Source organism: Helianthus annuus, chromosome 16 (assembly GCF_002127325.2).
Source record: "Helianthus annuus cultivar XRQ/B chromosome 16, HanXRQr2.0-SUNRISE, whole genome shotgun sequence".
NCBI lineage: Eukaryota > Viridiplantae > Streptophyta > Magnoliopsida > Asterales > Asteraceae > Helianthus > Helianthus annuus.
The window spans coordinates 1912242-1928559 of NC_035448.2; the positions used below are offsets into that span (position 1 = coordinate 1912242).

General features: G+C 38.8%; 1 protein-coding gene across 1 annotated transcript; it reads right to left on the bottom strand.

The window, feature by feature from the left end:
* Positions 1 to 14004: 14004 nt before the first annotated feature.
* LOC118487934 lies at positions 14005 to 15933 on the bottom strand. The gene is made up of 4 exons (XM_035984822.1): positions 15689 to 15933; positions 15143 to 15610; positions 14583 to 15053; positions 14005 to 14418 (listed from the first exon to the last, which is right to left on the bottom strand). Exons 1-4 carry the CDS (start codon positions 15795 to 15797, stop codon positions 14078 to 14080), a joined length of 1389 nt encoding a protein of 462 aa, XP_035840715.1. The 5' UTR covers positions 15798 to 15933; the 3' UTR covers positions 14005 to 14077.
* Between the last annotated feature and the right edge of the window lie 385 nt (positions 15934 to 16318).

Below are 16318 nucleotides of genomic sequence, written 5' to 3' on the forward strand. Positions count from 1 at the left end.
AGAATGTGAATCAATCTTTAATCAGTAAAGTCTTTGAAAATTCGACAAGTAAGTTTTTGGGAAAGACAGGATCACGTGTTACAGTAACACAGTGTCCTCCTATTCCAAAGGCCGAAGTTCGAAAACAATTTGGCAATCAGAAATTACCAACAGTGCAAAAACAGCAAAATCACACCAAGCCAAAAGGAAAATTACCGGCTCAAGGTCAAAGGAAGCCGAATCAAAAGAAGAACAAAAATGTGAACTTTGTGAAATCAAAGGGAACGGACAAAATCAAAACCTTTGAAAACAAATCTAACTTAGATTTTGTTAAACAAGCAAAAGTACTGAAAAGAAATGAACCAAGCAGTTCAAAACCTATTACCTCGGGATCACAAAGTTCATCATCATCGGCAAGACGATCACATGATACTTCGGGGTTTGTTGAACGAAGATCATGTTTTGAATGTGGTACAATTGGACACGTAATTCGAAATTGTCCATATCTTCATAAACAAAAGGCTAAATTGCACTTTTCGTCCTTTATGTTTCAGGGTTTTTGCAGGCGCTGTCCTTTAAGTTTAAAAATTACACTCTATGTCCTTTATGTTTGCAACCTATAACAGGCGGTGTCCTTTCTGGGTTTATGAGAAAGGACACCGCCTGTTATAGGTTGCAAACATAAAGGACACCGCCTGTTATAGGTTGAAAACATAAAGGACACCGCCTGTTATAGGTTGAAAACATAAAGGACACCGTCTGTTATAGGTTGCAAACATAAAGGACATAGAGTGTAATTTTCGAACTTAAAGGACAGCGCCTGCAAAAACCCTGAAACATAAAGGACGAAAAGTGCAATTTAGCCTAAACAAAAAGGCAAAGTTGATGATCCACGTGACCAAACTGACCGTAAGCGATCTGTTTCTGTAAAACAAGATCCCCGTCTTGTAAAAGAAAGGGAAAAGAAACAGAAACGCCAACAGGTCAAGAAAATTGAAAGGGCGATTAAAACCGATGCGGTTAGCAAATTTTAAAGAATAACACTGGTAAAACAAAACAGACCTGGAAACCAAAAACGGTTAATGAATCAGGGGGGACATCACAATTTACGAATCATCAAAGAAAAGAAGTTATTGTTGTTGATGAAAATGGAAGACCCAAGACCACAATGGCTTGTGTCCCCATCTCTAACTAATCAATTGAGTTCATGTGCAGGGTATTCAAGGAGGAACTATCAGTAGTCATTGGATTGTTGATAGTGGGGCATCCAGGCACATGACAGGCGACATGAAGCTTCCCTACGGCGTCAAATCTATTAGAGGAGGTTATGTTGCTTTTGCTGGAGATAAGGGCGGATATATTACGGGTGAAGGAATGATATCCAACGGGATTGTAAGTTTTGATAAGATCAATTTTGTGCAACAACTTGATCACAATCTTCTCAGCGTTTCACAAATCTGTGATAAGCAGTTCTCAGTACACTTTGATGCTAATGGATGTTATGTGCTGAAACCCGACTTCAAAATTCCAAAAGAATGGATTCTCTTATCTGCTCCAAGGATAAATGATTTGTATGTCCTTGATATGAGCCAAGCTATCACAACGTCTGCACAAGCAACTTGTTTCGTTTCCAAAGCCACAGAAAAAGACTCAATATCTTGGCACAGACGAATGGGTCACATTCACTTACGCAAAATGAATCATTTGGTGTCAAATGAATTGGTGAATGGTGTTCCTCTTAAAAACTTCCATCTTCAAGACGTCTGTGTTTCATGCCAGAAAGGAAAACAAACGAAGAAGCCACACCCTACAAAGAAGATCAACACGGTGGCAGTTCCTCTTGAGCGTTTGCACATGGATTTGTTCGGTCCTGTCAAGCACAAAAGTATCCGGAATGATCAATACTGCCTCGTGATAACTGATGATTATTCAAGATTTTCTTGGGTGGCGTTCATGGCACACAAGAGTGAAACCTTTGGTATTATCAAAAACTTGATCATTCAGATTGAGAATTTGTATAAATTGAAGGTTAGGCGGATACGTAGCGACAATGGTACTGAATTTAAAAATCATGCCATGGCGGAGTTTTGCACTTCAAAAGGTATTCTTCATGAATTTAGTGCAGCTTATACTCCTCAACAGAATGGCGTCGCTGAACGTAAGAACCGCACATTGATCGAGACTGCTAGGACAATGTTGGTAGAGTCGCAGTTGCCCATTCCATTCTGGAGTGAAGTTGTGGCCTCTGCATGTTATACATTGAACCGAGTCCTTACAGTCAAAAGGCATAACAAGACCTGTTATGAGCTTCTTCACAAACTGAAACCAGATTTGTCATATCTTGAACCGTTTGGAGCTCCGTGCACGATAATAGATCCTAATAGAAAGTTTGGGGCAAAAGCAATTGAAGGATACTTTCTTGGGTATGCCACCCCAAACTTAAGATTCTGGAATCTGGAGACAAAAAGGGTCGAGGAATGGTCTGAGGTCAAAGTACAAAGGCACACATTGCCAGTCAAATGTCCTGGTCAGCCTTGGATGTTTGAGTACGATGACTTCTTCAATTCGATCAATGTTGAAGCCGTTGAAGAAAATGTTGCGGCAAGGATGTTTTTCGAGAGTGACAATGCAACAGTTTCACCGGTGGTTCGTCCAATTCTTGTAAATCAAGAACCATCTTCAGTAAACAACAATGCTCTCGACAATGAGGATTTTCATGATGCTACCGAATTGAACGAATCTTCAGAGGATGATGAATATCTCGATGCAGATCAAGAAGCTCCAACAACAGCAGTTCATGGTACTTCAGAGGGTACTCCTCCTGTGGATGCCCCTAGAATCGTTGAAGCTACTGCATCATCCTCTTCGTCAATTCCGGGTATTGATTTGGTTGTTGATCTCAACCTCAACAATCTGGGTATAAATATTCCAGTTTGAGATAATCCTGAAACAAGGATTCATAATACCCATCCTCAACAAAACATCATCGGAAATGTGCAAAGTGGCATTCAAACAAGAAACATGTTGCGAAGCAACAACAATGCAGGCTTGTAGGCAGCGATTCGAGAATCTGGTCAACAAAATGATTGGTCTTTCGCATGTTATGTCTCACAGGAAGATCCAAGAACTTGGAAAGAAGCTATGAAAGATAACTCTTGGGTTGAAGCAATGCAGGAAGAATTGCAACAATTCCAGAAGCTTGGTGTCTGGAAACTCGTAGAGAAACCTGCTGGTTACAAGAAGATTGGTACCCGTTGGGTGTTCAAATGCAAAAAGGATGACCGTGGTGTTGTTATCCGGAACAAAGAACGTTTAGTCGTTCAAGGTTTTCGTCAGATAGAAGGGATCGACTACAACGAAGTCTATGCACCTGTTGCACGTCTTGAAGCAATTCGAATCTTTCTAGCCTACGCATCCTTCAAAGGATTCAAGGTTTATCAGATGGACGTCAAAAGTGCATTCTTACATGGTGTGGTTGAAGAAGAGGTGTACGTCGAACAGCCTCCAGGTTTTGAAGATCCTATCCATCCCGATCGGGTTTGGTTGCTCAACAAAGCTCTCTATGGTCTTTATCAAGCACCGCGAGCTTGGTACGCAACCTTATCTAATTATCTGCTGGAGAATGGTTTTCGGAGAGGTCTTATCGACTGTACTCTTTTCATCAAAGAACAAGATGGAGATCTTCTTCTGGTACAGGTATACGTTGATGATATTATTTTTGGTTCTACTAATGCTGTTTTGTGTAGGAATTTCGAGCGAATTATGCAGTATAAATTCGAGATGAGTGCTATGGGGGAAATGACCTTCTTTTTGGGCCTACAAGTGCAACAAACTGAGTCTGGGATATTCATCCATCAGACTAAATATGTTGGTGACATCTTGAGCCGGTTCCAGATGTCTGATGCAACGCCCATTGGTACCCCATTGCCGTAAAATCACGGAATTACTCCAGACTTTAAGGGTGAATCTGTTAGCCCCTCATACTACCGCGCAATGATCGGATCTCTTATGTACCTCACAGCATCAAGACCAGATATAATGTACCCAACGTGCCTGCTTGCCAGATATCAAGTGAACCCGAAGGCCTCACATCTTGCAGCTGTCAAAAGGATTTTTCGTTATTTGAAGGGTTGCCCTGACACCGGTCTATGGTACCCTAGGGATAATAACTTTGACTTGATCGCTTTCAGTGATTCTGATTTTGGTGGATGCAAAATCGACGGCAAATCCACAACGGCTGGATGTCAGTTTTTGGGAAATCGCCTAGTCACATGGCAGTGCAAGAAGCAGACTTGTGTCGCTGCATCAACATGCGAAGCTGAATACATTGCTGCCTCAAGTTGTTGCTCCCAAGTTCTTTGGATCCAACGACAACTACGCGACTACGGTTTTGAATTCCTAACTACTCCTATTTACGTTGATAATTCTGCTGCATTACAGATCACTAGAAATCCTGTGCAGCACTCAAAGACCAAACACATCGAAATCAAGTATCACTTCATACGTGATTGCTTTGAGAAAAGGCTAATCGATGTTGTTAAGGTCCACACCGATGACCAACGTGCCGACCTTTTTACTAAAGCATTTGACAAATCAAGATTTTTGACTTTTTATTATTGGTAAACGGCATTAAGGTCCAGCAAGAGTAAAACCAACATCGGAAAATCATTTTTGTAAATATCTTTGTGTCTTTTAAATTTATCTTAGTTTGTTGATTTTAGGGGGAGTAAATCCAAATTTGAAAATCCAAAAACATCGAAAAATTTCAAAAACACAAAAACAATAGAAAAACAAAAACGAGTTTCCTGACGAGCAAAAGAGAAAGTGATAGTACATCAGTGGTCTATCCAAACCTCTTTAAACCTAAAATGAAAAACGATAAGCAGCTCTATATAAAATGTATCGGTAGGCTCACAATCAGTTTAAAGTGTGCAGGGTGATATAAATCTTAACCGACTGAAGACCAGGTGGGAACCATTCATTGGCATATGGTCTTAGTACCGAAATTTCGTTTGATAGATTGCCGAGGTTCTGAGATATTCGATCTTTATGCTGCTTATCATCTGGGTATCATGGTTGTATCTTTTACCGAAAAATAACGGGGACGCAAGTCTAGATCTTCCATGATACTATACATACGTGTACGTACTGCATTCGACCTCAATAAGTGATCAACAATCACATGTCCATCAAAATAAGTGATAAAATATCACATTTATCCGGGAGTCAAGTTCGTCTCTCTGCTGTACGAAAGTACTGACCTGTTCACGGACTTGCTCTTGTGCCCTCATGCATATGAAAATCAAGTTCCTCATCAATAAGTGATTCTATCACATAGGGCTTGTTTTCAAAATCAAAATAAGTGAGAATCTCACATCATATACGGTCAAACAGATGATAAACGGTATACTCACCAGTAAGATGATGAACCCTCGTGCATACCTTGATACGGGAATGTGTCGTTATGTGGATAAACACCGGTCGGTAAGTATAAATCATACCTTAACGTATCCCCTCGTCATGATTACATTTGATAAGTTAAGCTTACGTGGACAACAATACCGATAATCGTTATAGGATGCTTATCTTAATGTTAACTAATTGAACAAAAAGAGCGTTTTGGCATGACCGTACACTGATATGATTCTTTTACCCTCGAAACTCACAAAAAGAATGTCTGTAAATATTTATTTACTGCTTTCTGTCTTTACATTCGAAATATTCAAAAATACCAAAAAGATTATAGGTGTGTTTTAATATAAAATTTCTAAAAGCCAAAAAGATTTTATTTCTATTTTATTTTCGATCGTACGATGTTGGATCTCGAGTCTTCGTTGCCTGAAACCTGAACGAAAACCAAGTTGACTAAATCTTCATAAACGGTCGAAATTTGCAAGTTTTTGAAAGTTAAAACTAAAATTGATAAATTTATTAAACTTTCAAACTGTCGGACGGTGTTTGATTGAAATGTGGTCATACGTGTGTCATTTGTTTATACTAACTATATTCCAAGCACTTGTTCTCATTACGCGTTTAGATTTCTTGCATGTGCAGATTCTAAAGGCAAGGAGAACATGGTCGATGACAAGCTTCGGAATGAAGACACGACGTGAAGGCACTCAAATGATGAAGATGATCTAGTTGCCGCTGACCATCATCAACACCACAAGGATCTCAAGCGCTAATGATTAAGTCATTCACGAGCATAACTCAAGGGGGAGCTTATGTTAAGGGGGAGTTTGTCAACACACTTCCTACATGAAATGGGTAGTTTGCTGATACACTTTCTGCTTTCAAGACGTGAAGACATTGAAGATCCTCCGACATAGAAGACATCAAAGGCGAATCTCACGAGTAGCGTCCAAGGGGGAGTTTGTTGATACACGATTTGTGGACGCGAGTCGACTCGTCTTAACAACGACTTTCCTCCGTCGTGTGTAAGATGATCACAAGCAGTCCAAGACATCAAAGGTTTATGGATCTTAGTACTTGGGCTGGAAAGCTAATCAGATCGGCGAAACAAGAAATGACTTGGGCTTTACCGTCTGCGAAACACAAGTTTGGGCTTCACACTTTGGGCCAAAGCCCAATCTCGACGAAACAACAAGGGGGTCGACGAAACAGCCTTGTTTCGTCGACCAATACTCCCTTTTGTCGACCATGTTTCCATTTCGTCGTCTGTTTCTCCATTTTGTCAAGTTCTGTTTCGCCAAGTTTCGTTTCGTGGTGTCTGTTGCTATATATAGACAATGTTATGACAGAAGACAATGTAGAACACATAGACACAAGAACAGAGAGCACACACACACGAGAGAACTTTGAGAGTTTACAGAATACATTTGTAAACATTGAGCTTGTAACTGATCTTTTCATACGTATTAATACAGAGGTGTTAATCGGTGAATATTGTGTGTTGTTTATATTGCGTGTTCTATCTCGGTTTGCTTTCCCGGTTGGATTCCGCACAACCGGGTTGGTTTGTACACAAGGATTAGGCGACTAGATCCTCCTAGCCGGACCTACAATATCTATCTCCTTTCTTGGTGTTCCAGTGACTATCAAATCATCAACGTAGACTCCGACTATCAGTGTAGAAGTCTTACTTGTCCTTGTATAGATTACTTGCTCTAAAGTGCGTGCACTTCTTGAAGTTAAGTGACTTTAAGGTTTGATCTAACTTCGTATTCCAAGCACGTGGTGTTTGTCTTAATCGATACGTTGTTTTGATAATTTGTAAAACTTTCCTTCATCTCTTGGCTTTACAAATCCTTCCGGTTGTGAGAAATAGACTTCCTTCTTGAGTTCTCCATGTAAGAATGCAGACTTCACGTCTAAGTGATGTACCTCCCAACCTGGATATGCTGTTAAAGCCAACATTAGTCGAAGTGTCTCTATGCGTGCTACCGGTGCAAAGACTTCATCAAAGTATATCTCGTGTTGTTGAGCATAACCTTTTGCTACCAGTCTTGCTTTGTATCTAACAACTTCTCCATTTGCATCCTTTTTAGTCTTGAATACCCACTTTAAACCTATTGCCTTGTTATCTCTTGCAACTCTATCAATTTCCAAGTTTTTTTCTTGTTTATCGAGTCTAACTCAGCCTTCATTGCTTCAATCCATTTTCTGTCACTAGATGCTTCCTTGTAATTCCTTGATTCTTATTCTGTAAGTAGTAATTCGTGTGGATCTACTTGAATTTCCTCCGTCTCTTCGTATACTTCTTCGAGACTTCTCAGTTTTACTTTTACTGGAGTGTAACTAATACTCCTTGTTGTACTTTCAGATGTAGATGGACTTCTACTTGATAATCTGCTTGAACTTCCTAATGATTTTTGATTGTACGAATGTGATGGCGGAGTTACATAGGAGTCTGGTTCTTCTGTCTGAACTACTCCTGAATCTTCATAATGTGACTCGCTACTATCATGACTACTTGGTGCATTTTCTTCTAACTCTAGTGGGTTGTCATCTTCTTGAATGACAAAGTTTGTCCATTCGGGATTCCCTGAATCTGTTACTTCCATATAGTTATTCCAGTTCCATAGCTGACCTAGCTTCCATGAACTTTACATCTCTACTGACACATATCTTGTTCATTGTCGGATCATATAATCTGTATGCCTTCGATCCTTCTTCTATTCCAAAATATATCATAGGTGCACTTATATAATCTAACTTATTTTGTTGAAGTGGTAGTACCTTAGCGTAGGTTGTGCAGCCAAAAATCTTTAGACGTTCCAGATTTGGCTTTCTTCCTTTCAATGCTTCATACGGGGTCTTGTTCACCAAAGCTTATGTTGGAATCCTGTTTAATACGTATATCATATTTCTTATTGTTTCACCCCAAAAATTCAGTGGCATGTTCATTGCCTTGATCATACTACGAGTAGTTGACAACATCGTCCTATTCCTTCTTTCCACTACTCTGTTTTGTTGTGAGGAATACGGCGTTGTAAGCTCTCTTGTTATGACATTGTCTTTCCAATACATGTTGAAATCATCCGACTTGAATTCTCCTCCTTTATATGTCCTTAGCATCTTTAACTTGGTTCGTGTTTCTGTCTCCACCTTTTCCTTGAACTACTTGAAAGCTTTGAATTGTTGATCCTTGGAAGTAAGTAGATATTTCCACATGTAGCGAGTGCAGTCGTCTACAAGTAGAAATATGTACTTCCTCCCAACATGTGTTGGTGAGGATATTCAGGACCACACAAATCTCTATAGACTAAATCCAGGGGTTTTAAAGATCTGAATTTCACCTGATTTGGAAATGGTGTCCTACTATGTTTTCCTAATAAGCATGCGTCACACATTTAACTGGCATAACTTATTTAAGGAACTCCATGTACCAAGTTCTTCTGAGTCATTTCTTTAATAGCTTCGACATGTAAATGGCTTAACCTCACAGGGGAGGGTTATCTTAAAAACACTAAATATTGCGAGAACCGTGAGAACGAATGTAAAAACCAATCAAAACCAATTTTTTTTAATACAAACCTCATTGTAATTAAAATACAACATCAAAAAAGAATTTACAACATCAAATAATTCATTTTTCCTCTCAAAATCACGCTTACTAGATTTTTTACGCATGTGTAAATGTAACAAATTTACACATGTGTAAATGACAACTTACACATGTGTAAAAAAAATTATTAACGAATTCACAAAAATTTAAGCGTGTACATTTAATTTCTAATTGTATTCGAACAATAATGATAAGTGTAAAATAATTTTGAATTTGAATTGTTTTTGACCAAGTTCTCGTGGTTTTTTCATTTGTTCTCACGGTTCTCGCTCAAAACCAATTTTTTTAATACAAACCTCATTGTAATTAAAATACAACATCAAAAAAGAATTTACAACATCAAATAATTCATTTATCCTCTCAAAATCACGCTTACTAGATTTTTTACGCATGTGTAAATGTAACAAATTTACACATGTGTAAATGACAACTTACACATGTGTAAAAAAAATTATTTACGAATTCACAAAAATTTAAGCGTGTAAATTTAATTTCTAATTGTATTCGAACAATAATGATAAGTGTAAAATAATTTTGAATTTGAATTGTTTTTGACCAAGTTCTCGTGGTTTTTTCATTTGTTCTCACGGTTCTCGCGATATTTAGCGTTCTCATTTAAACCCTCCCCTAACCTTGCATGCCATAACCAGGCTATATCTTCTGTGTTTGAGAGCAGGCAGATTGGCCTTCCAATCTTCAAATTTACTTTATAGAGCTTGTTCTTCATTCTCCTGACTCGCATTAATAACTTTCTATTTCTGTCATGGAGTGTTAGTAAGTCTCTGTCTATAACTACTTTGCAACCAATTTCTGTAAGTTGTCTGAGGCTCAATATGTTGCTTTTCAGACTTGGAATGTAGTATACTTAAGAAAAATCTTATGTTCTTGGTTCAGGCATTCCAGCAGTATTGAACCTATGCCTTTAATCTCTACGTCGACCCGTCACCGAAATGTACTTGCCCCATCACCTTTTCATCTAATTCTCTGAAGTGACTTTGCACACCTATCATGTGGTTGCTTGCCCAGTTGTCTAAGTACCATAGACTTTCATCTTCTGTGGCGTACCTTACTGGTTCTATGCTTTCTTCGTTTAATAGAACCCTTTCTCGAACAACATTTTCTTCTATTATTGCCATTATCAATACTGGTGCTTCGTCTTCCCCGACGAGATTCGAGTGTTCTTGTACGACTTCTTTCTCAGGACAATCTTTCTTAAAGTGTCCGAACTTCTGACACTTGAAGCACTTCATCTTACTTGGGTCTATTTCCACCTCTAGGTCTGTACGAAGATCCTTCGTTTTTAGTGCTTTTCTTGTCTTTATTGTCTGACCAATTTCCATGCGGTTGGTTGAACCTGCCACGCCCATGGTTTCTGAACTGTCTTCCTCTACCAAAATTGTTGTCATGATGTGTAAACATCAATCTACCTTGACTATCCCCTGGGCTTCCTTTCTTTAACCTTAGCCTCCTCGTAAATCTTTAACCTTTCGACTGCTTCTTCTACCGTCATTGTGCCTAGATCGGAGTATTGTTCCATGGGGGCGACAATTTGAGTGAACTTGTCTGGCACGACATTTAAAAGTTTGCGTACCAGAGTCAGTTGACTTAGTGTTGTCCCTAATTCACTTGCCCTTATGACAACGTTGTTTATTTTGCAGAGAAAGAGTCCAAAGTGTCATCTTCTTTCATTTGCATTAACTCGAATTCTAACATTATTGTATGCCAACGAGCCTTTTGTACCTGATCAACGCAATGTGCCTTTTGTACCAATTTGCTACAAACTAAACAAATTTGTACTGCTGAATGATAATTAGACTAGCGGAAGCAATAAATAGAAACAAACACTTATCTGTTTCAAGCTTTAAAATGGTGATGAACGAATAATGGTAGGTTGATAAGATACTTGTCAAAGGTTTGAGGGGTCTTCTTGCAAACAAAGGAAACTTGATTCCCTTAAAAAAAAAGAACAAAAAAGAACGTCTGGTTCTCTTCTTCTTCTTCTTCTTCCTGCGACCTGCTCCCACGAACTTCACAGAAAAAAAAATTCAGACAACTCAAGTGCAGAATTGAAACACTAGGTCTTCGATTTTGGAACCCTAGATGCAATATTTAGCAACAATGGTCTCTAATTTGAAACCCTAGGCGGCAGCAGCTATGCTAGCAGCGGGAAGATAAACAGCAGCGGCGGCGGCTACTGGGTTTCTGAAACCCTAGTCGCGATCTGCAGCGGTGATGATGAACACGTCTTCAATCGGAACCCTAATCCCGACAGGTATCTTCTTCTTCACCTCTTTTGCTACTAGCTCGTGTGAATCGATCAAGAGCATGTGCTATAATACCAGTTGTTAGGTTAGAATATAATTCACACAAACAGTAGAACAATATGCAGCAAGCTCACACACTCACACACTCTAAATTACAAGAACAAGAACACAAGATTTATAGTGGTTCGATCAAGCTTGATCTACATCCACTCTCCACAACTAGTTCTTTCTTTGTATTAGGTGCTCAAAGTGTTACAGTACATGAATGAGAAGTATTTATAGGGGTTACAATTAGGTTACTGAATGTAATAATGAGATATACTTCGGGAGTAGTAATATCCCAGGTATTAGTCTAGAGAATGACTAATTCCTCTTCCTGAGTGAAATCCTCAATAACCCAACAACAATAGCTTGTAGTATGGACGTGTACATATATCCCCTTACTAAGTTGCTTACTTGCAATCAGTAATTCATCGAAACATATATAAACTATCATCATAGGATAAATGCATCTTCGGTTTCAGTTTTTAACAACTTCCAATAGCTTACACGGTAATTCGCATTTAAAAGTGATAATACTCTCAGGGGTTGTTTGTTTACCTCTTAATAAGACTCTTAATGGTTCAGACCTCTTACTGGTTCAGCACTTAATGGTTCAGACTGTTTTGTTTCACGAGCAGATGTCTGAATAGTTCAGACATTTACCTCTGAATGTTAATATTTATACAGAGTCTGAATAGATAATATATATACAGAGTCTGAATGGTTAAGACCTCTAATCTGAAGTGGTCAGACATATTTGCCTCTGAACGATTAAGCATTATACAGGCTCTTAATGATTCAGACCTCTCTTACTGATTCAGCACTTAATGGTTCAGACCTCTTACTGTTTCAACACTTAACCATTCAGATGCTGCTAAACAGCCCCTCATATCTTATAGGTGTAACTTTACATAATAGCGCTACTTAAGTCACTTAGTTATTTTGCTCCTCTAAAGTCACTCAGGGCCGTTCCTAGGTTTTTGGAGACCCTAAGCGAACTTCGAAGTGGAGGCCTTTTTTTTTTTTGCAAAATTACTCTTTTAACATATTTAGTAACAAAACCCTCCTCCTTTACCGGGTTAGTAACAAAACGCTTGCCGCCACTGCCCCAAATCGACAAACAACGCTTGCCGCCACTGCCCCAAATCGAAGAACAATGACTGAATTGATTGAACAATAGATGAACAGATATTTAATAATCGAAGATTGAACAACAGAAGAACTGATTAACCAGAAGACTAAATCGACTGAACACTGGAATTGATTTAAACAGATATCTAGTAATCGAAGGTACAGTCTGTACAGATGTAATCGAAGATATAGATGTAAAAAAAAGGGAAAATAGCCGTTAGTAATTACTTACCGAGGTCCGACGATTCATTCTTCAAGTTCATCATCTGCGCCGGATCGATGTACAGCAACGGCTGACGTTTCGTTCTTCAAGGTTGAAGTCGCGTGTGCGTGACTGCGTGTGTTTGTCTGCTGAAGCCTTTTTGTGTGGGTTTCTTTAAAATTGAATCTGAAAACGGGCCTTACATGTTTGGGCTATTTCCTTTAAAACTGAAAATGGGCCTATTATATAGAAAAGTCACAACAAATTTGAGGCCTTCTAATTTGGGTGGCCCTAGGCTTGTGCCTAGGGTCCAAAGCCCATTGACATAAAAAATCTATTTTAGAGATATAGCTCTCTAGATAACATTTCACTAATTCTGTTTTAGCTCAAATTTGCCACTAGTACTCATAAAAGTTATAATAATACTAGACCAACTTGTACAAAAACTACTTTTATTTTGACCAAACTTACCATATATCATTGTTAAGAAACGGGTCAACATTTAACAAATAAAAGAAGCCCTCATATCCATCTGCCGTTGCAATTCAATTCAGGTATAAGCAAATATGAAATCTTTATATATTCTAATATTCCCATTTTCATGCACCCAACAACAAACAAATAGGTATCTGCCTTTGCAAGTCAAATCATTACTCAATAACCAATAAGGTTTTTACCTCCTAATTGGCTTTAGAAACAGACACACTGCTTGTTAAATATTTGTTCAGTATTTTAATTACATCTAAATATAAAGAATATTTTTTTTTGAAGAGCTCTTACAAGAAAGTTAAGACAAGAAATTTAGTTGCTTGCAAGGATTCTTTTTTTTTTTTTCTTTTTCAACGGCCAACGGAATCAATCCCGAGCACTCTCAAGACACCCACTGGACCAAACAGAGTACTCATAGAGTAATTAACCCGAGTCCACCACCAATTCCAGGGAAAAACCCTTTTCAATAGACCGGGAGATGGTGAGATACACTGGTTGCGGGTCAACCCCTTAGAACGCTGTTCAGCAGTGGCCGTTTCCTCATCAACTTCCCCACTAGGCTGCTGTTCGACACCAACCCGATTACTATAAAAAAACCCCAACAATATTACCCGACTCAAAATTAACAGCGTTTGTGTCGTTTCGAAAGCATGGTATTAGAGATTTTATTACTAGATTAAGGCATATATACCTGCAGGCATTGGCAAAACAGAGTAGTACGAGTTATGTATTGGATAGCTCAGTTATAACAGCATAACTATTTCAAGGCAATATGATGCATGCTGGACAAGAGCAGTTGTTTGTAGTCCAGAAAGCATGCTATAGGAGAAATTGAACTACACACACATTGCAATTTCATGCTACGTCAAGTAAAATACCAGAGGGAAAAGGATGCATACGTTTATAAAACAAGTTGACAAACTCGCCTGATTCGGCTTTGGTCTAATCGAATCCAAATTTCACTTCCTCTTTTTGGAAGTTCTTCACATTGACAGTCAGCAGGCCCAAATCTAATTTTGATTTAAAATGAGCCTTTTCAAAGTTACCACACCGTGGTAGCTGTTGGTAGTACTTATAGTAGATGCCCTTCTCGTTGTTTTTAGCTACTAATATGAATCTATTCTTCACGTCGACCCGCATATCGATGTCTGCTTCGTTACCCAAGCCACACACAGGGAATTCAATTTCAAGCTCATCAGGTGTATACTTTGTCCACCTTTTCTGGGTGGGAGCCCATTTGAATGTCCATTTATTTAACCTGGTGAATATCCTAGAAGTCCAACCTACAAATACAATAATTGTTTAACTAAATTAAAAATGTTAAATACAATAATGGAGAACCACATATGATTTGTGTTAGGATGTTTTCAAATCTAATTCCAATTATGTTGGATTCCATAAAACAATCGGCCCCTATATAAGTTGTTGAAAGAAAAACAAGACGTACCATCGCTTCCATGGAGAGAACATGTTCGTTTAGATATGAAATCAACGATGATGCTAGAGATGATGTTAGAGAGGATGCTAGAGAGGATGTTAGTCTTGGTGTCCACACTGGGAACGGTTATCTTAAACAATCCATCTTGCAATTCTGTCTTGATCATATTACGCTTTGTCTTGAAGTACTCTGGTAAACGTATGCCTGTAATATACTGCACCATGTTCGTTTTCGTTTTTGTTTTTCCTTCAATGAACAAAGTGTTGTATTTTACAAAGGACTTGACGTCCTCTATCTTGAGTTCAGGCATGTTTAAGAATAATACCCATCCGCCTCCCCTGGTGAAGTCCATTTTCTGGGGTCCAGGCGTTAGGCTAATGTGGAGGCTTTTGGCGGTCTTCTCCTTATACATTGTGAATGAATCATACCGCAGTGGGCAATACAGGTTGACTACAAGTGGTCGAGCAATAGTCATAATAACTGAAACAATTAAACAGGTTTGATGATGAGAACAATGTCCAAAACTCTACTTTAGTTAAAGATAAGATAGCAAGCAAGCAAGCAACTACCAGAGGGGATGCTAGAATAAAAAAGGAAAGTGAATCTAGATCCAAGAGTATAGTAGATGTTGGTGAAGAAGTTAGTCTTTTTCAATTCGATGCGATCAAGCTTGGACAGGGTGACCTCAAACATTCCATCTTGAGGCATCTCTGTGTTGATTATACAAGTCTTGTTGTAAACGAAGTTATTCGGCAACCCCATGAATGCATGGTAGGTTACTTTAGGTAGTCTACCACCATAATAGCTTTCTTCATATTTTTGGCCTTGGATGGACAGCAAAGACCTGGTTTCTTCAACACATGCCTTGACATGCTCCTTTTTCACTCCAGGCATGTTTACGAATAACGAAAGGCTTTCATCGGTCTCCGTCTTTGCCAGTCCAGGGATATTAAATTTGAAGTACTTGGCTTCATCCACAATGAATGATAATGAAGCGAATGACATGGAGGGCTTTATCCGTGATTGATCAGATACACCTAAAATGTTATTCATAATAAAACAGAAAAAACGCAATTAATAGCTAATTAAGGAGAAAGTAAACCACACACACATACCGGTACTATAGCTTCTTAAGCCATTGCGTGAACGCAGAGAAGCTCCGGCGTCATATAAACACTTTTTCAGGTACCGAGTAGATCTTCTTGCGAGGCATAGCATCTCCATCGCTCCCAGTTGATTGATTGATTGATTCAACCTATCTCTCTATCTTTACTAGGGTTAATTCGAGGGGAGGAAGAGGAAGAAACCTCGCATTATTCTATTGAGGGAAAAAGAGGCACCAGAGGACTTCAGCCCAACAATTTTCGTACATAGTATGATATGTGGGCCTTTTTAAACATATATTTATATAAGGCGTGGATCTAATTCAATTTGGGACGAATTAAAAACGCAAGTGATCATGGGCTTTGAGACATGTTGTGCATGGAAAAATAAAACCCTAGTGATATTGGCTGGACATACGTGGATGACAAGGAATCATTATAATACATATACCTTAATAATTCATATTGAAAAAAAAGGAGGAGATATTAGACGTGAAACGAGGGGACGAATTGTGCATCATCTTTTCATCTTTGAAACCACTTGCGTATGTTCAGATTGATTCGGGATGACAACTGAAACGGTCATGGGCGACGCATTGAAGGGGCCGGGAGGGGCGCCCGAACCCCCGAACTTTTTGCTTA